The 24,286-nt window shown below is 34.4% G+C and overlaps 1 protein-coding gene across 3 annotated transcripts in view; it reads left to right on the top strand.

The window, feature by feature from the left end:
• TFEC (transcription factor EC) overlaps positions 1-24,286 on the top strand; it is a 99,343-nt gene that overhangs the window by 52,433 nt on the left and 22,624 nt on the right. For 2 of the 3 annotated variants that reach the window (XM_065939604.1, XM_065939605.1), the window contains 2 exons: positions 19,104-19,218; positions 21,171-21,227. In XM_065939604.1, the coding sequence (XP_065795676.1) occupies positions 19,104-19,218; positions 21,171-21,227 (172 nt within the window). Of the gene's footprint in view, positions 1-4,018; positions 4,132-19,103; positions 19,219-21,170; positions 21,228-24,286 lie in introns of those variants that run through there. The other variant, XM_065939606.1, reaches the window with a different exon arrangement.

Raw genomic sequence — 24,286 nt, forward strand, 5'->3', positions numbered from 1 at the left:
ATTATTCTTAATGTCTCACCTACTGTACCACAGGCACATTGCCAACTATTTTACAAATAATCTCTAATTGTCATAGAGACTGCAAAGTCCAAGGGGGCAATCAAGGATTCCCTGGTAGCTCAGATGGTAAAGAATATGCTTGCAAGGCAGGAGACTGGGGTTCAACCCCTGGATCAGTCAGATCCCCTAGAGAAGGAAGTGGGAATTCCCTCCAGTATTCTTGCATGAAAAATTCCAAGGACAGAGGAACCTGGCAGGTTGTAGTCCATGGGGTCTCAAAAGAATCGGATACAACTTAGTGACTAGACAACAACTGGGGCACTCTATTGACTGCTATTAGTCACTGGAGTTCTTCTGCTGTGACTTAAACAGAAAATCTTGGGTGTCACTTAGCTAAGATTTATCCCAGGGCCATTGCATAAAGTAAGATTAACTAACCCATGTTAACTCATATTCTGATTTCTGTTGGTGGAAAGCTTGGAAGCTGCTCTGGGGTAGCTTGGACCACTTGTGGTGGTCCTTCAGACTTCCCCAGATTGAATGGACTAGTTCAGGATTTTCACAGTTCAACTTAGTCCAAGTATTTCTGACACAGAAATGAATATTGTGCAATTAGTGACTAGACTCAGAATAGTTAAGGAGAAGTTACCTCTTAATTTCTATTTAAACAAGAGAGCTAGCTACTTGCCAATTAGTTCTTACTGCAACAATTGTGTAAATTGGACTGAAAAGACCCAAAGTGCAAGACACATTCAGCCAAATCAGCTGTGCTTTCATCAACACCAAACCTCTCAGTTTCTCAGTCTTCTTGGGGTCAATGGTATTTCTCTCCTCCCTCTCCAGCCATCCTTTACATGATGATATCCCAGATCTCATTATGTATTTTTCTATTCTATAGCATTTTTCTCTCATATTTTTTTGACCATTATGTTCCATTTTTTTTTCAGTGCACCTAGTCTAATTTCTTACTTCAACAATTGTTCAAGCTAGTGGAGACTCCAAGTTAATTGACTCCATCACTCTTTTCAATAGCTGTTATTTTCCACTCATGACATTTTGAAAATTTCTTCCTTAACCTATGCTTGGTTAAGCACTATAACCATTTATTTTGCAAATACTCTTAACATATACCCATTTTTCTTCATTTTCTTTTCCTAACAAAAGCCCAGTTCTGACTAAACTTATTTTTTCATCTTATTCCACATCTTTACCTGAGAAGCTGAATGGATAAAATTTCACTACCTTGCTCATAGTACTCACCTCCAATACATCACAAAAATTTCATAGGAGCTTTCACTACTACCAGGCAATACTACAGTTATTCCTTGGTTAAAGTTCTCATTAAATGAGACAACATTAATCTACTTTCTCTTCTCAAATCTCCACCATTCTCCATGTTCTAGCTGATTTCTCTATCACAACATATTTCAGAGAGAAAATATATGCAATCAGATTAGGACTTACTTGTTAGCTTTGTATCACAAATTCTACAAAACCACCAGTATCTGTTTTGATTTTCTCTGCCATCCCTTCTATTTGAATAGAATTGTCCCAGCTCATAACCTAAAGCTAGTCCAACTACTTGTGTCCTAGATCCCACTAATTTTTACCTTCGCAAATACTTCCCTCTTTAAGTAGTAGCTTCTCCTATATCATTAGTCTCTTTTGATGTATTGGATTACAAATAGCAGCATTACACTTGCCTTTATTAAGATTCCTCAAAAATAAACCAAATCAAATGATTGCCTTTGAATACAGTTCCTCTCTGGCTACCACACCATTTCATGACTCCACTCCCTCCCTCCCAGTGTCTCTGCTTCCATTTTCACCGATTCCATTTCCTCACCTCCCATTCTCTACTGTCCAGTACAGCTACTTTCCTATAATTCCAAAAGAGCTCTTAAAACTAACCAATACTGAAGCCAATAGTAAATTCTCCATTCTCACCAAACTTGATTTTTTCGTGGCCTTTGCCATGGTTGACCACTCTCCTTCTTGAAGTATTAACTGGGATTCTGTGGCACTATATTTTTTGCCTTTTCACCCACCTTGCTGGTTCTTTCGTTTCTAATAGACTTCTAGATGCTAAAGTGCTCCTAGTCGCAGACTTAAATCTTCTTTTCTCATGTACCTATAAGTTCCATCAGTAACTGCAACCCTTCTCCAGCCTAGCTCTCTCCCCTAATGCTAGATTCACATGTCTTACTGCTACCCTAACATCTTTTGTTCTTCTGACAGAGATCTCAAACTTAATATGACTGAAAAGAAGTTTTTGTTCCCCTCCCTACCTATCTAGAACTGCTGCTGCTGCTGCTGCTGCTACCCCATAGATGGAAGCCCACCAGGCTCCCCCGTCCCTGGGATTCTCCAGGCAAGAACACTGGAGTGGGTTGCCATTTCCTTCTCCCTCAAAAAATGTCATTCTTCTTCATTCTCTTACTCCCACATCCCCATATTTATCAACATACTGTTTATAATCAGGACCCAAGATTTCCTGAATCTCACAACTTATCAGCTACTCTACTGAAACCCTTTTCCAGGCTATCATCATCTCTTACTTGAATGTCAGAAACTGACTCAAACCTAATTTCTCTGCAACTTCTGTCCCCTGTACAGCTGTGGATCACACAGCAGCCAGAATGGTCTTCACACAGCAAAAATCAGATCCTGTTTCTCCTTGCTTAACATTCTGTTAACTTCCTGAAATCCTCAGAGTATAACCAAGACACTTCATAGTCAGCACTTCCCTTTAACTTTAGGCTCTGGTCTTGATAGCCTTCTTCCTGCTCACTAAATGTGACATGCAAGTTATCATTTTAGGACTATTGAACTTCCTTTTTTAGGCTTGGAATGGTTTTGTCCCAGATCTTTGCATGACTGTCTTTTTATGCCTCAGATCTTTAATCAATATCAACTTGTCAGAGAGGCCTTCCGCAATAACCCTAGCAGAAAGACCCCATCCCGCACATCCTACATCAGTATCTTATTTAATTCCCTCTGATGGTTAGGATTAGAGTTGCAAAAATCATTTGGTTTATTATATTATTTACCCATTTATTGTCTACTCCTACCCTAGAATGTGAACTCCTTGAAGTTGGTGATTTTGTCTGCCTTATTCACTGCTGTGTCCTAAAAACAGAGAGTGACCTGTTCATTAGTTTATTCTCAGGACCCAGTACAATGCCTAGCAAATGATAGGTGCTCAGCAAATGCACATGAAACAAATATTTTAAAATTCACATATAATATTTTTAAAAGTTGTTTCCATTATGCATTACCATTTAGAAAAAATTTTAATGGCAATAAGCAGCAATAAGGATAACAGTAGTAATGATAGCTACTATGCCTTGGGTACTTGCTGTGGGACAAGAATTGTGTAAAACACTTTTCATGAAAATTTAATTACTACAACAAACATATAAGATAGAAACTATTACCTATTAGCATTTTACAAATAAGAAAAGAGGCTTAGAGAAGTTCAGTAACTCACTCAAGTTCATACAGTTAGTGAATGTCTGGGTAAGGGTTTGAATCCAATCCTATATGACACTAGATGCAATAATCTTACCCACTCTGTGGTACTAGCAGCCTCAGAAGGAAGTCATTTCATAGAACTGTAAAAATCTTAGGATCTGAAGGGACCTTTGCCTGATATGACCCTCTGCCACATTCCAGCTAAAGAATTGTTAGCTTCTGAATTTAAACTCGTCTCTCTATAACTTCTACCCTTTGGTCTTCATTTCACCTCTTCCTTTCAAGAGTAACTTATTTATTTTATCATAGATGGGTATTTTTCAATCATAGCTTTGTAAATGCCGGTGGCACTTGGCAATCTCAGTAAACTATTATAGTTCAAGACTATTTCAGAGACAGAGATTGAGTAAATATTAACAACCCCCTGTGCTTGGTTGGAACTTGAAAGGACTGCGTAACACCAGCAAGCAAGCTTTTGTCAATCACAATCTAGACCAGATTAGACTTAAAGTCCAAGGAAGAACCAAAGTTCACCTTAGAAGTTTCTGCAGAGCTCTCCCAGTTTTTGTTTGCGGGTGTAAGGAAAAGAAAATGATGAAGGAGAAAGAGAAAACCATTGCTATTGTGAAGGTTATAGACACTCCAAAGTTAAAACTGGTGAGCAAGTGCATTTTGGAATTCTTTCAATGTTTGGAGATGAAACCACCTTAAATACTGAATTTAAACTTTATAAACTAATAGTCAATAAAATAAGGTATGTAGAAGTTGAGCTTTGAAAGTGTAATTTATAATCTGCTGTATTGACAAGTTTGTTTTCTTACAAGATAGTTTTTTAATGCTCTGGCTATAGTAAATATATTTTTGTAGTCTAGTTAAAAATTGTTTAAAATGCTCTTTTATTTGAGCTTTTTTTCAAAAAGTGAGTGTTCCATTAATTATTTGTTGTAGTGTTTACGTTAAATTACTGTTCTCATTGATTTAGTACTAAGTAGACTCTCTCTCTCTCTCTCTCTCTCTCTATATATATATATATATATATATATATAATAGATTTCCTATACATAAGAAATATATGATGCAAAAGCAGTTTCTATGTTACCAGTCTCTGTTTTGTGTTTTATCTTTTCTATTTGTGTTTTGAGCCAGCTGGTCAAGGATAGGAATCTCCCACTCCCGCCCAACAGATTATTTTTATTCACTTATAATAGAACAAAAAAATAATAACTCAGTGGGACTTCTCTTTTCAATGTTTATCATTCAAACCTCATAGCCCTGCTTCAACAAAGAAAATAAAGTCAGAGAAAGATCAATTGTGAGTGTCCTAAGACTGGAAAAATCTAGTTTACCATGTTTAAATGAATAAACACACAAAAGGAAATAAAACAATCTTTTAAGTGCCGCTTTTATGTGAGCTTACATTGTGTGATATATGCTGTCCTACAGAGCTTGCTTATTATTCCTGAAATTTATCTGCTTTCTATGCCTGCAGTTATTCTATCTAATAGTCTAGTGTTCAGCTTTGCCATTCTGCATTCACAATAATTGTCTTCAGAGAAAAGCAAAATAGGGAATCCAAACAACTTAAAATTTCCCCTCATTTTCCCATGAAACTCCCACTAAATATCTGATACAGATATAGAAATATAGATATCACACATTCACATCTATGTATGGATTTATAAGTTTTTTTCTTTTTGTATTCTGAGAAATTATCTGGAAATATAATATGTAAGTATATAGATGATTTTCTTTCTTTTTCTGTGTTTACAATGAGATTATCTGGGAGATAGATACATCATACACATAACATGATCACACACATATAATATATACATAATACACATATGCATATTGTATATGTGTGCATATATATGTATCTATACACACACAAATGCACATGTGTATATCTCCAGAAAATTACCGGTTTTAGATAAATAATCAATTTTCAGAAACATGATGAGTATATACAATGGTACCCTCTCCCTTGCTTATAAATGATTAGAAATGAAGATTATAAATGAAGAGGGGTGAAACAATAACAACAATTTATTAAATTTGTGGTAATAAAGTTATTAAATTTGTGGTCAAGTTTTCTAGTACTGTAGTGTTTTGGTGAAGAAAAATATTAAACCAGTATGCCATAAGGGAGAGTGTTGGAGATGGTTTGAATCTTAAGTTGAGCCCGTAGATTGTATTTTGATATTTAAGAAGGTATGAGGACATTTGAGGTGCAGAAAATAGCAGTGGCAAAGAATAAAACAGATAAATATTCTCCAATGGCTTCCAACATTTTGAATTTTCAAAATACTTTTTACAATTAAAAATGTTAAGGCAGGGTCCCTTCCACAATCAGATAGGTAGTAAAGAATCTAGCCTCTGTGTTAGACCTAAATTTTAACCCCAAGTCTTCTATTTATTACAACTGTATGATCTTGAGATAATTACTTATTTTTTCAGACTTTTAATTATTTATATTTAACATGGTAACTATGAGACTTCACTCATAAAGTTGTTATAAAGATTACTTGAAATTCTGCTATTTGTTATTACTATGAGACATGCTTAGCTGAATATCGGGCATATAATAAAAACTCAACTGTCTATGACTTTGCATATATATGTTATGATAATGCTTCTTTTTTATTATCTTTAAAAAATTCTTCATATGTGGATTCATAGGTTCCATTTGACAACATTCTATCCTCTTTCTTCCTCCCTCCCACTGGAGTGGAAAATCTATTTTTGGACATAGTCTACATATTTGTATGTGGTGATGAGAAATCTTTCAGAACTTGTTAGTAGCAATAAATAATATTGATTAGATAATGTGGGACCATTAAATGAGATTTTTGAGAACTAGACATAAGATTTTGAGCTTAATATATGAGCTAAAGGGGAAAAACTTAGATTTCATGTTGGAGCTAGGAGAGATCAGAAGAAAGTTGTATTTCAAAACATGAGTTTGTCTGAGAGGAGCATTTGGGAACTAATTGAGAGGAATGGAGGGATACTGGAAGGAAGGACATAATTTAGGCTGAAGGCCTTGAGGATCTTGAGATGTGAGAGTATGGAAGAAAATTTAAACTGACCAATGATTTAACCAGTCAGTACTAAAGAAAATCAACTTTGAATATTCGTTGGAAGGACTGATGCTGAAGCTCCAATACTTTGACCACCTGATGTGAAGAGTGAATTCATTGGAAAAGACCTTGATGCTGGGAAAGATTGATGGCAAAAGGAGTAGGGGGTGGCAGAGGATGCGATGATTAGGTAACATCACCTACTCAATTAACATGAATTTGAGCAAGCTCCAGGAGTTAGTGTTCCTCATAGCTTGGTTGGTAAAGAATCCACCTAGAATGCAGGAGACCCCGGTTCGATTCCTGGGTCAGGAAGATCCACTGGAGAAGGGAGCTACTCACTCCAGTATTCTTGGGCTTCCCTTGTGGCTCAGATGGTAAAGAATCCACCTGCAATGCAGGAGACCTGGGTTTGATCCCTGGAGATCTCTTGGAGAAGGGAAAGGCTACCCACTCCATATTCTGGCCTAGAGAATTCCATGGACTGTAGTCCATGGGGTCGCAGATTGGGACACAACTAAGCGACTTTCACTTTCACTTTTCAGGAGTTAGTGTAGGACAGAGAAGCCTGGTGTGCTGCAGTCCATGGGGTTGCAAAGAGTCAGACACAACTTAGTGACTGAACAACAAGAACAAAATAACTTAAAAGAAAAAAAATATCATAACTGGGTAATAGATTGGATTTAATATATGGAGAGGGAAGAAGCCAAACAGAAAAAAACATATGTGGAATTTAGGTCAGATCATTTATGTTGTTCTTTATTGTATTTGACCTGATGAGAGTAAATGGATATATGAACAATTAATTCTCATAGGGAAGAATTGATTTTAAACAGGCAAAGCAATATTTTTCTATTATTGAAAGTTGTCACCTTCTCACAAACTAATAATTTTTAATAAATTGGATTGAATTTTATCAGATAGTTTTTTAAATCTATTGAGATGATCATATGGTTTCTTTTCTCTTTTAACATCATAAAATATATTTATGGGAAACCCAATTTGATTATGGCAAGTTACCTTGTTTATATTCTCTTGAATTTAAATAAGTAATAATATTTTACTTAAGATTTATAGTCATGAATAAAATGGATCTGTAATATTTTTTCTTATAATGTTTTCATATGGTTTCAGTCTCAATGAATTGGAACATATTCCCTCTGTCTCTATTGTCTGGAAATGTTTGTACAAAATTGAGATGGTATGTTTCCTGAAAGTGTGAGTCTTGCCCATAAAACAGTCTAATCCAGATATTTTCTTGTGTAATGTATTTAAAGTATTTTTTTATTTCTTCAGTAATTACAAGACTATTCAAACTACTAATTATTATGTAGTTAGTTCTACTAAATAATGTTTTTCTTGAAATTTATGTATTTCACCTAAGCATTCACAGTTATTAGAAAATTATTGTAGGTAATATCTCTTATCTTTTTTATTATGGTAAAATATGTATAACATAAAATTTGCCATCCTAAACATTTTAAAGTGTATAATTCAGTGGCATGACGTTGATTCACAATGTTGTGCAATCATTATCACTATACACTCACAGAGATTTTTCATTCTTACAAACAGAAAACATTAAAAAATGTCACCAATTAAATAATAATTCCTCATTTTCCTTATCTCCAGACTTTAATAACCTTTATTCTCCTTTCTATCTGTATAAATTTGACTATTCTAGGTATTTCATGTAAATGGAATCATATATTTGTACTTTCCTATCAGCTTATTTCACTTAGCATAATGTTTTCAAGATTCATAAATATCATAACATGTATTAGTACTTCATTCTCTTTTATGGCTAAGTAATATACCATAATATGTATGGTATGTTTCATTTGTCCATTATCCACATTTCATTTATCCATTATTCATTCATCTATTGATGGGCATTAGGGTTGTTACTACCCTTTGGCTATTTAATGCTTCTATAAACATTTGTGTGCAAGTATCTGAGAATCTACTTTTGACTGTTACTGGTATATACTTAGAGGTGAGAAATTACTGATAATAAGCTAATTTATGTTTAACTTTTGAAGAACTGTCACTATTTTCCACAGTGGCTGCACCATTCACATTCTCAGCAGCAAGGCACAAGGGTAACAGTTTCTCTGCATCCTCACCAAAACTTGCTTTCCTTTCTTTTCATAACAATCATCTTAATGAGGGTGAAGTGGTAAAACATGGTTTTGATTTATATTTCCCTAATGACTAATGATGTTGAGTATATTTCAGTGTCCTTTTTGACCATTTAGAAGTCTTTTTTGGAGAAATGTCTATTTAAGTTCTTTGCTCATTTTTAAAATTGGAATGTTTTTGTTGCTGTTTCTGTGAGTCATTGGAGTTTATTTTATGTAGCTAGATATTAATCTCTTAACAGATAAGTGATTTGTAAATAATCTCTCCCATTTTGTGGGTTGTCCCTTCACTCTCTTGATAGTGTCCTTTAATGTACGAAAGTTTTAAATTTTATGAAATCCAGTTTATCTGTTTTGGTTGTTGCTGTTGCCTGTGATTTTGATATTATACCTAAAAAATCATCACCAAACCCAATTATTTAATGAAGATTTTCTTATCTTTTCTTCTAGGAATGTTATAGCCTTAACTCATATGTTTAAGTTGTTGATCCATTTTGAGTAAATTTTGTTCATGGTGTAAGAGTCCAACTTCCTTCTGCATATGGCTTTCTAGTTTTCTCAAGATTATTTGTTGAAGAATTTATCCTTTCCCCATTGAATAGCCTTTGTACCCTTACAAAAAATCATTTGACCATATATTTGAGTAATAATTTATGGACTCTCTATCCCACTCTCTATATGTCTGTCTTTACATCAGTGCCACACTGTTTTGATTACAATTGTTTTGTAATAAGTTTTAAATATGGAAATTTAATCCCTCCAACTTTGTTCTTTTCGAAGTAATTTTTACTATTCAGGGTCCCATTAGACTTCATATGAATTTTAGTGTTGGTTTTTATATTTCTGCAAAAACCACTGTTAGGATTTTAATGTGGATTTGAGGCATCTGTTGATTGCTCTGGATAGTACTGCCCTGATACTAAGTCTTCTCATCAAAAAACATGCGATATCTTTCCATTTATTTATATCTTCTTTAATTTCTTTAAGCAATGCAGTTTTTAGTTTTTGATATCTAAGTCTTTTCCTCCTTCGTTAAATTTATTCCCAAGTATTTTATTCTTTTTGATGTTATTATACATGAAATTGATTTCTTAATATCCTTCCAGATTGTTCATTGTTAGTGTGTAAAGATGCAACATATCTTTGCATGTTGATTTTTTATTCTGCCACTTTGCTGAATTCATGTATTAGCTTTCATACTGTTGTGTGTGTATGTGTGTTTATGAATCTCATGATTTTCTAAATGTTAGATCATGTCATCTGTGAACAAAGATATTTTTACTTATACCTTTTCAGTTTGGATGACTTTCTTTTCTTTGACTAATTGTTGTGGCTAGGACTTCCAATACTATGTTAAAAAGAAGTGGTGAAAGCAGGTATCCCTTGTCTTGTTTGTTCCTGTTCCTTGAGAAAAAAAACATAAATCTAAGTTGTACTATGGTTATATCCCTCTTTGATTTAAAATATCATTTGTTTAGTCTTTATTCCTTTAGTTAGTCTTACAAGAGGCCTGTCAAGTTTGCTAACTGAAAAAACAAAACAAAATTTTGTCTTTTGCATTGTTTTGTTTTTCACTAATTTATGATCTTATATTACTATCTGTTTTACTTGCTTTGGGGTTTTTTGGCGATTTTTCTGACTTGTTAAGAAATATACTTAGTCTATCAAATTTCAAAATTTTATCTATTTTTTTCTCATAATTAAGAGTTAAATTTCCTTCAAAACATTACTTTGCCATATTCCAAAAGTTTCCTTACATGTGTTTTCAATATTTTTCATTTATCTTTTGAATTCCAGTGTGATTTTGTCTTTACTCTTGAATCATTTAAAAATTTCTAAACATTTAGGTAATCAAGGCCTTTTGAAGTTTTTCATTTTTTGTTTTTGGTGATAAGTATATGATCAATATTTATATATGTTCTGTATGTACTTGGAAAATATTGTATATTCTGTAACTTTTAGATACAGAACTATATACATGTCTACTAGGACAAGATTTCACTTTTATTGTTCAAAACTAGAACATTACTGATTATTTTTGTCTACTTGACCTTTCAAAAACAGGAAGAAATATCTTGAAATCTCTCACTATTTTGATGGATTTATTTATTTCTCCTTGTAGTTCAAACATTCTGCTTCTCATTTGCTTCCAATACTATGTTTCCATATTGTCTCTATTGTCTGGAAATATTTGTACAAAATTCAGGTGGTATGTTTCCTGAAAATGTTACAGTCTTTCCTGTTTTATTAGGTACACATCTGCTTATAATTGCTGTGCCTTTTTGGAGAAGTGAATTCTTTATTTTTAGATAGTGACTATCTCTACCCCTAATAATTTTTCTAATTTTAGTCTATTTTATCTGATATTAATGTAGCTGCATCAGCTTCCTATGGTTATAATTTGCTGGGAATATCTTTTCCCATCTTTTAAATTTCAATCCTGTGTTTTCTTTGTCCTTACAGCTGTGTCTCTTGTAAACTACATAAATCTAAACACTATCTTTTTAACTGAACTGTCAAACTTTTAGCTGAGGAATTTGACCTATTTACATTTGTTATCACTGTAGATATTTTCCACCTGTTTTTCTCATTTTATTTTATTATGTGTGTCACATATTTTAATATGTTTTTCTTTAGTACTTTTTTCCTTTTTACCACTTTTACATTCACTCAGTTCCTTACTATTCCAACCTTATCATACTGATATTATCTACATTTAATATGGAGTTATATGGTTATATCAGTTCAGTTCAGTCACTCAGTCGTGTCCAGCTCTTTGCGACCCCATGGACTGCAACATGCCAGGCCTCCCTGTCCATTGCCAAATCCCTGAGTTTACTCAAAACTCATGTCCACTGAGTCCGTGATGCCATCCAACCATCTCGTTCTCTGTCGTCCCCTTCTCCTCCTGCCTTCAATCTTTCCCAGCATCAGGGTCTTTTCTAATGAGTCAGTTCTTCACATCAGGTGGCCAAAGTATTGGAGTTTCGGCTTCAGCATCAGTCCTTCCAATGAATATTCAGGATTGATTTCTTTTAGGATGGACTGGTTGGATCTCCTTACAGTCCAAGAGTTCTACAACAACGCAGTTCAAAAGCATCAATTCTTTGGCGCTCAGCTTTCTTCACAGTCCAACTCTCACATCCATACATGACCACTGGAAAACCATAGCCTTGACTAGATGGACCTTTGTTGATAAAGTAATGTCTCTGCTTTGTAATATGCTGTCTAGCTTGGTCATAACTTTCCTTCCAAGGAGCAAAGGTCTTTTAATTTGATGGCTGCAGTTACCATCTACAGTGATTTTGGAGCCCCCAAAAGTAAAGTCTGTCACTGTTTCCATTGTTTCCCTGTCTATTTGCCATGAAGTGATGGGACCGGATGTCATGATCTTACTTTTCTGAATGTTGAGCTTTAAGCCAACTTTTTCACTCCTCTTTCACTTTCATCAAGAGGCTCTTTAGTTCTTCTTCACTTTCTGCCATAAGGGTAGTGTCATCTGCATTTCTGAGGTTATTGGTATGTCTCCCAGCAATCTTGATTCCAGTTGTGCTTCATCCAGTCCAGCATTTCTCGTGATGTACTCTGCATGTAAGTTAAATAAGCAGGGTGACAATATACAGCCTTTCCCTATTTGGAACCAGTCTGTGGTTCCATGTCCAATTCTAACTGTTGCTTCCTGACCTGCATACAGGTTTCGCAAGAGGCAGGTCAGGTGGTTATATAGTTTATTTTATTTTTTATCTTGATTCCCCTATTCTCCTTTAGACTACAGCCACTTTACCAAGATACTTAAAATTCTATTTATAACATGTTTTATTTATTTATATCATATTTACTTCATCCCAAACTGTCTTTAGTGTTTGTATTTGTGGGTAAGCATTCTTAACCATTTTATAATTTTCAGAATACTTTTTATCATGACCTCACATGTAGATTATATTGGGCTAGATATAAAACTCTGTGTTTTAAGATCTTTTCATTCAGTTTCTTTTTTCATTTGTTTTGCTATTGAATATGTTTATGTTTATAATATTCTTATTCCTTTGAACATAATCTCTTTTTACTATTATGCTTCTACATTTTCTCTTTGTCATTGTACATTCCTAAGTTTAATTGTAATGCATCAGGGTGTAGGTTTTTCTTCTTTGATATTCTATAGGCCCTTTGATTTTTAAGTCAAAATAAAACAACAAAATAAGATGAGATTAAAGACAAAAGTTTCATTTTTGATTTAGTGTTAATTCTGGGATGCATCTCTATTCTTTCTTAAAGTATTTTCTTCCTTCCAATTTTTATTTTTTTTATTTTATTCTCTCCCTGACTCTCCTAATACCTATCTATATTTTAGTTCTAATAATTCTGCCCTTCATACTAATTAGATTTTCTTTTATATGCTTGGTTTCTTGGTCCCTCATCCTCCTGAGAGATTAATTTGGTTTTTATAATTTACTAATTCCTTTATTTCTTTCTCAGTTTATGTATTATGCTATTTTTCCATTTTATGATTTTCTTCTTTTTTCAAGGATTATATTTTCATCTCTCCTATTTCTTCATGATCACTTTGGCCTTTTTTATGTTTACTTGTTCTTATTTTAGATTATTATTGTTGTTGTTTAGTCACTCAGTAGTGTTCAACACTTTTGTGACCCCATGGACTGTGGCCCACCAGGTTTGCTGTCCATGGGATTGCCTAGGCAAGAGTACTGGAGTGGGTTGCCATTTCCTTCTCCAGGGAATCTTCCCAATCTGGGGATCAAACCCACATCTCCTGAATTAGGAGGCAGATGCTTTACCACAAAACCACCAGGGAAGTTCCATTTTAGATTATAAATTATTGCAAACATCATCCTTTATTTCTTTAGGGTGTGTATTAGATCAATTTTTAAAACTTGGTTTCATGTAATCTTTTTTTAAAATTTCTAAAATTTTTGCATTTGATGTTATTTCTAACATTAAGTGTTGCTGAACTTTTAAAATAATCATTTTTCTTGAATGCTTTGATATTTTGACCTGTGAGCTCATTTTCTTTAGGGAATATTGGCTACTGTGAAAGGTATTGTTTATATGGGAATACCAGTTCCCAGTCCATTTCGGTCTCTATGACCTTAGTAGAGAGATTTGAAAAATCTAGGGTAGAGAATTTTGGACATCAGGAATCACTGTTGGTCACTTCTCACTTCAAAATAATTTCTTAGATCAAGCATTCACTTTTTTTCTACAAGAAAGAATTGTCTTAAGACAAGACAAGATATGTTCTACCTTGCTGAAAATATTTTATAATAAATTCTTTACTAGGTGTCTTTAAAATTTGAGTTTGTTTCTAATAATTATATTTCCCTATTGCTATGTCAATGATTTTGCTTTTCTGAAAAAAGTAATGATTTTTAACCAGAATAATATTTCTTCATAAAATATCTATCCAGTTGCCTACTAGTCTGTAAGATAAAACCTACACTTAAACTTTAATACTTAAGTAGATTATAACTTTGGTTTGTAAGCCTTTTCTGATATGTATGTAATCTTTAAATTTTCCCTAATATTTTACTCATATCTTTCAATGGAGACAAGGCTCTTTAGATTATGTGAAATATATTACATATTTTGACATTGAAACCAATTGTCTAATGATATTTAAAAAGTAATTAGCCATTTTACATGAAATAGAGTAATACATACAACATAAAATTAAATAGGATATTAATCATTATGCTTCAGGGCATAATTTAGACAATAACCAAGGTCATAGCAAACACCCTCTTTCAACAACACATGAGGTGACTCTACATATGGACATCACCAGATGGTCAGTACCGGAATTAGATTGACTATATTCTTTGCAGTGGAAGATAGAGAAGCTCTATACAGTCAGTAAAAACAAACTGGGAGCTGACGATGGCTCAAATCATGAACTCCTTATTGCAAAATTCAGAGTGAAATTGAAGAAAGTAAGGAAGACCACTAAACCATTCAGGCATGACCTAAATCAAATCCCTTACAATTATACAGTGGAAGTGACCAATAGATTCAGGGGATTACATCTGATAGAACAGAGTGCCTGAAGAACTATGGACAGAGATTTGTAGCACTGTATAGGAGACAGTGATCAAAACCATCCCCAAGGGAAAAAAAAATGCAAAATGGCAAAATGGTTGTCTGAGAAGGACTTACAGATAGCTTGGAAAAGAAGACAAGTGAAAGGCAAAGGAGAAAAAGAAAGATATACCCATCAGAATGCAGAGTTCCAAAGAATAGGAAGGAGAGATAAGAAAGCCTTCCTCAGTGATCAACAAAAGAAATAGAGGAAAACAGTAGAATGGGAAAGACTAGAGATCTCTTCAAGAAAATTAGAGATATCAAGGGAATATTTCATGCCAAGATGGGCACAATAAAGGACAGAAATGGCATGGACCTAACAGAAGATGTCAGGAAGCAGAAGAACAGGTGAAGTAGAAGATGTTAAGAAGAGGTAGCGAGAATACCGGAGAAGGCAATGGCAACCCACTCCAGTACTCTTGCCTGGAGAATCCTGTGGACAGAGGAGCCTGGTAGGCTGCAGTCCATGGGGTCGCTGGGAGTCGGACACGACTGGGCAACTTCACTTTCACTTTTCACTTTCATGCATTGGAGAAGGAAATGGCAACCCATTCCAGTGTTCTTGCCTGGAGAATCCCAGGGACAGGGGAGCCTGATGGACTGCTGTCTATGGGGTCACACAGAGTTGGACACGACTGAAGTGACTTAGCAGCAGCAGCAGCAGCAGCAAGAATACACAGAACTATTCAAAAGAGATATTAATGATCTAGATAACCACGATGGTGTGATCACTCACCTAGAGCCAGACATCCTGGAGTGGGAAGTCAAGTGGATCTTAGGAAGCATCATTATGAACAAAGCTAGTGAGGTGATGGAATTCCAGCTGAGCTATTTCAAATCCTAAAAGATGATGCTATGAAAGTGCTGCACTCAATATACCAACAAATTGGGAAAACTCGGCAGTGGCCACAGGACTGGAAAAGGCCAGTTTTCATTTCAGTCCCAAAGAAGGACAATGTCAAAGAATGTTCAAACTACAGCACAATTGCACTCATTTCACACACTAGCAAAGTAATACTCAAAATTCTCCAAGCTAGCCTTTCAACAGTAAGCGAACTGAAAACTTCCAAATGTTCAACTTGTTTTCAAAAAGGCAGAGGAATGAGAGATCAAATTGCCAACATCCATTGGATCATAGAAAAAAAACAAGAAAATTCCAGAAAACATTTACTTCTGCTTCATTGACTACACTAAAGCCTTCCACTGTGTGGATCACAACAAACTGTGGAAAATTCTTAAGGAGATGGGAATACCAGATCACCTTATCTGCCTCCTGAGAAAACTATATGCAGGTTAAGAAGAAGCAGTTAGAAATGGAAATGGAACAACGGACTGGTTCAAAATTGGGAAAGGAATACATCAAGGCTGTATATTGCCACTTGGCTTATTTAAGTTATATGCAGAGTACATCATGCAAAATGCCAAGCTGGATGAAACACAAGCTGGAATCAAGATTGCAGGGATAAATATCAATAACCTCATATATGCAGATGATACCACCTTTATGGCAGAAAGTAAAGAGGAGCTAAGAGCTTCTTGATGAAAGTGAAAGAGGAGAGTGAAAAATTTGACTTAAAACTCAACATTCAAAAAACTAAGATCATGGCATCCAGTCTTATTTATTATTATTATTTTTTTAATTTTTTTTTTCAGGGACAAAGACCAGTCTTATCTTTTCATGGCAAATGTAGAAACAATGGAAATGACGAGAGACTTTATTTTCTTGGGTTGTAAAATCGCTGCAGATTGTGACTGCAGCCATGAAGTTAGAAGACACTTGCTTCTTGGAAGGAAAGATATGACCAACCTAGACAGCGTATTAAAAAGCAGAAACATTACTTTGCCAGCTAAGGTCCATCTAGTCAAAGCTAGGTTTTTCCAGTAGTTGTGTGTTGATGTGAGAGTTGGACCATGAAGAAGGCTGAGCACCAAAGAATTATGCTTTGAACTGTGGTGTTGGAGAAGACTCTCAAGAGTCCCTTGGACTGCAAGGAGATCAAACCAGTCCATCCTAAAGGAAATCAATCCTGAATGTTTATTGGAAGGACTGAGGCTGAAGCTGAAGCTCCAATACTGTGGCCACCTGATTCGAAGAGGTGACTCACTGGAAAATATCCTGATGCTGGGAAAGATAGAAGGCATGAGGAGAAGGGGATGACAGAAGATGAGATATTTGGATGGCATTACCGACTCAATGAACATGAGTCTGATCAACTCCAGGACATGGTGAAGGGCAGAGAAGCCTGGCATGCTGCAGTTCACAGGGTTGCAGAGTCAGACACTACTGGAGCAACTGAAGAACAACAGAAGGTCGGGAGAAGATGTGATAGACCCACGGTTAAGCAGGGTTGAATTCATTATCAGAACTCCAGCCCCATTTCTACAGAAAAAGGCACTGGGTACGGTCAGACCAAGTAATATTAACCCAGTGAAATGTTTTAGCTAGGAACCTATCACTTTATTGTTGCAGTGCAAATGTAATATGGCTCCTCTTAAACATTTCTACTGTTTGCTGCATTGAATCTATCTGATTTCAAGCTGTTTAGAGGAATATGCCCTTTTCATAGTTCTTTCCCCCTTCTTCCTCCCTCACTCCTTGTCTTTTTGTTCAGCATGTCATTATGTTTCTCAAAGGTAGAATGCAAATGTACAATTCAGGTTGGTGATGCCTCCACTTATAACCAACAGGGTTTTCAAAAAAGACCTGGAAGCTTTAAAATTCTACATATATAGCTAAATGACTCACATGTTAGGGAAATGTGTGCTTTTAGAATTTCTTTCTAATTGTATTATTCTGATACTTACACTCATCATTTATCCAATTTGATAGGTTTTCTTGTCCCTATTTTTCAGATAAGGAAATTGAGAGGGAATAAATATCTCAGTAGCTCACTTCTAATATCCAAGATGCAAAAACACATTTTAGAACAATGTTGTTGTTCAGTTGCTCAGTCATATCCAACTCTTTGCGACCCCATGGACTGCAGCACGCCAGACTTCCCTGTCCTTCATTGTTATATAATCAATGAATTTATATAAAATAAAGATGAGGAGTCCTGACAGAGTAAATAATGAAAAGAACCAATATATGAAAACATGCATCATAATACTATATGCAATCTATAATGTTCTTGTTGATATGCATATACACTTGTCTGATTTCCACTGTATTTTCCAAGTACTTTTCCCTCAGAAATATACAATATTAATCTCATAATTTAATAGATTATTATTTCAGAAACTAATTTTTGTCTTCATGTGTCCTTTCTTCACAATTATTTTCAGTCTGATTTTATAAATATTAAAAAAATTTCCTTCAACTTGGAGTTCTACAAAAAATGGGAATAAGGAGTTAGAGTCTCCATAATAATCTGAATATAGCTTTGTTTGATAATTTCTTAAATAAAACAGGTACTGCTTATTCGGCTCTTGATTGACTTCCCAGAAATGAAATTAAGATAATTAGAATGGAAATATTTTAAATGTTCAAATCTTGCATTTTAAATGTAGGTTGTTCTGGAATAATAAATGTTAACTTGAGTTATGAATATTATTTAAATTTAGTTTTCTTAGGAGATCAATCAATAAGCACATTTTCAATAACAAATTGGTACAATTTTGAATTGTGTATAAAGCATCTTAGCTTTCTGAAAAGTTACTCCCAAGGAGCACTTTAAGACTTGCAGTGTTGCTATAATTAGATATACCCTATATCCACTTGAGGCAAAGCAGTTTTAGACTACTTTTGGTTACCAGCTGGATATTTATAATAATCTAGAACATTAAGTGTACAATGAGAAAAAGTGTGCCTTCCAGGAAGGAAAGAAAGTTTCTCACTTAATTAACAGTATAAAAAACCTCTTGACTGTGAATTGCTGGTAGCACTGATGGTATTAAGAAGGTTTCCAAAATATTCAACTATTATGCCTAATTTATGATATGTAATGAATTTTCAAGCTTTACTAATATGTATATTGATTTTTGTCTAAAGTGATATTTTTAATCTTATTCATTTATAACCAGGTAATGTGCTGGATCAAATTCCCATAATTTTGTAAATATTAATAAAAATTTTTCTTCATGAGTGAACTAGTTTCTCCTTTTTCTTAAGTACAAATAGCTTTTTTCAACATCTTGTCCACAAGCATTCCCCAAAGATTTTACAAAGTTAATGCATATTCATTTTTGTTTAAAATAAAATGCTATATATTGCAAGTTACTATTAGCAATTGGTCAATTTTGGATAATACAATTAAATATATCAATACTCACCAAAGATTTGATTGATCTTTTCTACCTTTTTCCTTTAAAGGTATCTGGAAGTATTTTGGATGTGTACAGTGGTGAGCAGGAAATTTCACCAGTTAATATGGGCCTTACAAGTGCTTCTTGTCCAAGTAGTCTTCCAATGAAAAGAGAAATTACAGGTAATGTTGCTTTTATAGTTGTCTTTAAGAAAAGAATCAGCTCTGTAAGACATGAGTTACATATAATTCCAATCTAAAGACAATTTTTGAAATATTATCAGAATAGTTATAGTAAATCTTCTACATATGAACCTTCAAATTGCAAAATATCAAAGATGTGGACATGTGTTTGCATGTTCAATCATGTAAGTTAGTTCACTGATCTGGCATACATTGTCACAAGCGTGCATCCTCTTCAAGGGGTTGCGCTTTTGTGTACTTTACTGTACAGTACTGTATAGAGGACAGTAGCACAGTGTCTTTATTTCAAGTCCAGGATGTCTGAAAGCAAGTGTAAAAGCAGTGTGATTTAGCTGGTACTGCTAAGAATTGCCAGTTGTACTGAACTACTGTACTTTCCAAGGTGCTGTACTATAAGATTAAAAATGTTTTCTTTATTTTGTGTTTTTTTGTGTATTATTTGTGTGGAAAGTATTATTAAACTATTACAGTACAGTACTATATGTCTGATTGTGTTAGTTGGGTACCTAGGCTAATTTTGTTGGACTTAAATTGGACTTTTGAGTGCACGTTTGGAAAGGAACTCATTCACAAGTAGGAGGCTTACTGTAGTTAAAATGGGAAACATTTCAAGAGTAAATCCACCTTTTTTTCCTTTATAACAACCAAGCAACAAGTTAGTATAACCTACAGTTCAACTCAGTGACTTTAGTTGCATTTTTAATAAATGCAATGTTTCTATTCTTGGAATCTAACAAATGTTTCAAAAATATCTATGCATTAAAATTATTTAGAGTAAAATTAATTAATTTAATCTCAAATAAAATTTAATAAATATATTTATATATTTCTATTTTAAAACTAGAATAATTCATAGAACATTGTATTAATTATCTATTGCTATATAACAAAGTACCCTAAACTTAACAGGTTGAAATAATAAATGTTAATTATCTCATACAATCTCTATATTTCAGAAATCCAGGGGTGATTTATAAAATTGCTTCTAGCTCAGAGCCTTGTGTAAGGTTGCAGTCAAGATGTTGGCCAGACATACAGATATTTGCCACTTGACAGGCTGGAGGATGCATTCCCAAGATGGTTCACTCACACATCTTCCTAGTCAGTCCTGCTTGGTTCTTTACCATGTAGAACTCTCCACAGGGCTGCTCAGGTGTCCTCACGATATGACAAGTAGTGATTCAGGAACACCCAAGGCGGAAGCTGAAAATGTCTTTTATGACCTAGTCTGGAAAGCCACACTAATCATTTCCACAATATTATATCAGTTTCACAGATCAATCCTATTCAGTGTGGAAGGGAACCATCAAAAGTATGATTATCATGAATGAGAATCATGGTGGGCCAGTTTGGAGTCTGACTATCACAAGTTACTATTAAATATAGTACTTAAACAACCACATAGTACATAAAGTGTCTGTTACTTAAAGTATGGATTTGTTTGATAGGAATATGAGAAATGTAGTTAGTTTCAATTCTTTGAATTTAGAAATCATAATTATTTATAAAAAATGTAGGTTTTGAAAATTTAAATTGAAATAATTTTAAATAATCTTAAAGTTCTGAGAACAATTCTAATAAAAATGATTAAGCAGGTTAATATTTACTATATACTCTATTTCTTTTCATCATAAAAATGATATTTAGTAAGTATCATACCAACTTCACAGATGAGAACTTAGGTAACAGACCCCAAGTCTACTAAATGGAGGGCCAGAATACAAATTCAGGTTTTACTATTTAAATCCCATAGATTTTGCCACTGCCTGCTTACTAATATGTTGTTCCAAATTTCTAAATATTTGCAAAAAAATTTGTTGTACCACCTGGAGTAAGTCATACTATATTTTCACTTGTATTTCTGAATTTGTTGACTGGAAGGATTGTAAGGTAGAAATAAGTATTGTTTCCATTATTTTCCTTTTGATCAGAAACAGATACTCGAGCTTTGGCAAAGGAGAGACAAAAGAAGGACAACCACAACCTCAGTGAGTATATTTTCCTTTTTTCTAAGCAAAATGAATCAATGCAAGAGGAAATGCAAGGAGGTAAAATGTGTCGTGTTTTATTGTTGCCCGCATATATTTTGAAGTCAGATGACCAAAATTAAGTGTACATGCTCACTAGTAGAGCTATTTGGGGGCAATTTAGAGAATGCAAACTCTCAAAAATGCTAGACATTTATATGAAGTGAAACGTGTCAAGTTCTCTCCTTGATCATTTTTCTCTCTCTGAAGAAGAATACTAATGAGGGAGATGAGTGCACTGAGTTATATTTGAACTCAATTGGCTCCAAAGTTTAAAGAGATAAAAGTGACTTTAGAAAATGTACGCCATTCAGCCAAAAGTCACACCAAACCCATAGACTCCTCAAAATTCACCACTGGACACGTCATTGCACTCCAGAGAGAAGAGATCCAGCTCCACTCCCCAGAACATCAACACAAGCTTCCCTAACTGTGAAACCTTGACAAGCCACTAGTTCAACCTCACCCACAGGGAGCAACCTCCACAAGAGGAACCACAAACTTCTAGCATAAAGAAAGGCCACCCCAAACACAGCAATCTAAACAAAATGAAAAGGCAGAAAAATATTCAACAGGTAAAGGAGCATGATAAATGCCCACCAAACCAAACCAAAGAGGAGGAGATAGGGAGTCTACCTGAAAAAATTCAGTATAATGAGAGTAAAGATGATTCAAAATCTTGAAAACAAAATAGAGTTACAGATAAATAGACTGGAGATAAGGATTGAGAAGATACAAGAAATGTTTAACAAGGACCTAGAAGAAGTAAAAAAGAGTCAGTCAATAATGAATAATGCAATAATTGAGATCAAAAGCACTCTGGAGGGAACCAACAATAGAATAATGGAGGCAGAGATAGGATAAGTGAGGTAGAAGACAGAATGGTAGAAATAAATAACAGAGAGGAAAAAAGAAAAAAGAATTAAAAGAAATGAGGACAACCTCAGAGACCTCTTGGACAATATTAAATGCCCCAACATTTGAATCATAGGAGTCCCAGAAGAATAAGACAAAAAGAAAGGGCATGAGAAAATACTTGAGGAGATAATAGTTGAAAACTTCCCTAAAATGGGGAAGGAAATAGCCACCCAAGTCCCAGAAACCGAGAGAGACCAAACAGGATAAACCCAAGGCAAAACACCCCAAGACACATATTAATCAAATTAACAAAGATCACACACAAAGAGCAAATATTAAAAGCAGCAAGGGAAAAACAACAAATAACACACAAGGGAAATCCCATAAGGGTAACAGCTGATCTTTCAACAGAAACTCTTCAGACCAGAAGGAAATGGCAAGACATACTTAAAGTGATGAAAGAGAAAAACTTACAACCCAGATTACAATACCCAGCAAGGATCTCATTCAAATATGAAGGAGAAATCAAAAGCTTTACAGACAAGCAAAAGCTGAGAGAATTCAGCACGAACAAACCAGCTCTTCAACAAATGCTAAAGGATCTCCTCTAGACAGGAAACACAGAAAAGTTTATGAGCTCAAACCCAAAGCAACGAAGTAAATGCAATGGGATAATACTTATCAATAATTACCTTAAATGTAAAAGGGTTGAATGCCCCAACCAAAAGAAAAAGACTGACTGAATGGATACAAAAACAAGACCCCTATATATGCTGTCTACAAGAGACCCACCTCAAAACAACGTACACATACAGACTGAAAGTGAAGGGCTGGAAAAAGATATTTCACACAAATGGAGACCAAAAGAAATCAGGACTAGCAATACTCACATGAGATAAAATAGACTTTGAAATAAAGGGCATGAAATGAGACAAAGAAGGACACTACATAATGATCAAAGGATCAATCCAAGAAGAAGATATAACAATTATAAATATATATGCACTCAACATAAGAGCACTGCAATATGTAAGGCAAAAGCTAGCAAGTATGAAAGAGGAAATTAACAGTAACACAATAATAGTGGGAGACTTTAATACTCCACTCACACCTATAGATAGATCAACTAAACAGAAAACTAGCACGGAAGCACAAGTTCTAAATGATACAATGGACCAGTTAGACCTAATTGATATCTATAGGACATTTCACCCCAAAACAGTGAATTTCACATTTTTCTCAAGTGCACACGGAATCATCTCCAGGATAGATCACATCCTGAACCATAAATCTAGCCTTGGTAAATTAAAAAAAAAAAAAAATTGAAATCATTTCAAGCATCTTTTCTGATCACAATGTGGTAAGATTAGATGTCAACTATGGGGGGAAAAAAGCTATTAAAAACACAAACATATGGAGGCTAAACAACACACTTCTGAATAACCAACAAATCACAGAAGAAATCAAAGTATGCATAGAAATGAATGTAAATGAAAACATGACAACCCCAAAACTATGAGATTCAGTAAAAGCACTGCTAAGGGGAAGGTTCATAGCAATACAAGCTTACCTCAAGAAACAAGAGAAAAATAAATAACCTAACTTTACACCTAAAGCAACTAGAAAAAGAAGAAATGAAGAACCCCAGGGTTAATAGAAGGAAAGAAATAATAAAAATTAGGGCAGAAGTAAGTGAAAAAGAAACAAGGAGACTATGGCAAAAATAAACAAAACTGAAAGCTGGTTCTTTGAGAAGATAAATAAAATAGAGAAACCATTAGCCGGACTCATCAAGGAAAAAAAAAAAAAAAAAGAGAGAAGAATCAGATCAACAAAATTAGAAATAAAAATGGAGAAAACATAACAGACAACAAAGAAATACAAAAGATCATAAGAGACTACTACCAGTAACTATATGCCAATAAAATGGAAAACCTGGAAGAAATGGACAAATTCTTAGAAAAGTATAACCTTCCAAAACTGAACCAGGAAGAAATAGAAAATCTTAACAGATCCATCACAAGCGTGGAAATCGAAACTATAGTCAAAATTTTTCCAACAAACAGAAGTTCAAGGCCAGATGACTTCACAGCTGAATTCTACCAAAAATTTAGAGAAGAGCTAATACCTATCCTACTCAAACTCTTCCAGAAAATTGCAGA

Source organism: Muntiacus reevesi, chromosome 6, assembly GCF_963930625.1.
Source record: "Muntiacus reevesi chromosome 6, mMunRee1.1, whole genome shotgun sequence".
NCBI classification, from domain to species: Eukaryota; Metazoa; Chordata; class Mammalia; order Artiodactyla; family Cervidae; genus Muntiacus; species Muntiacus reevesi.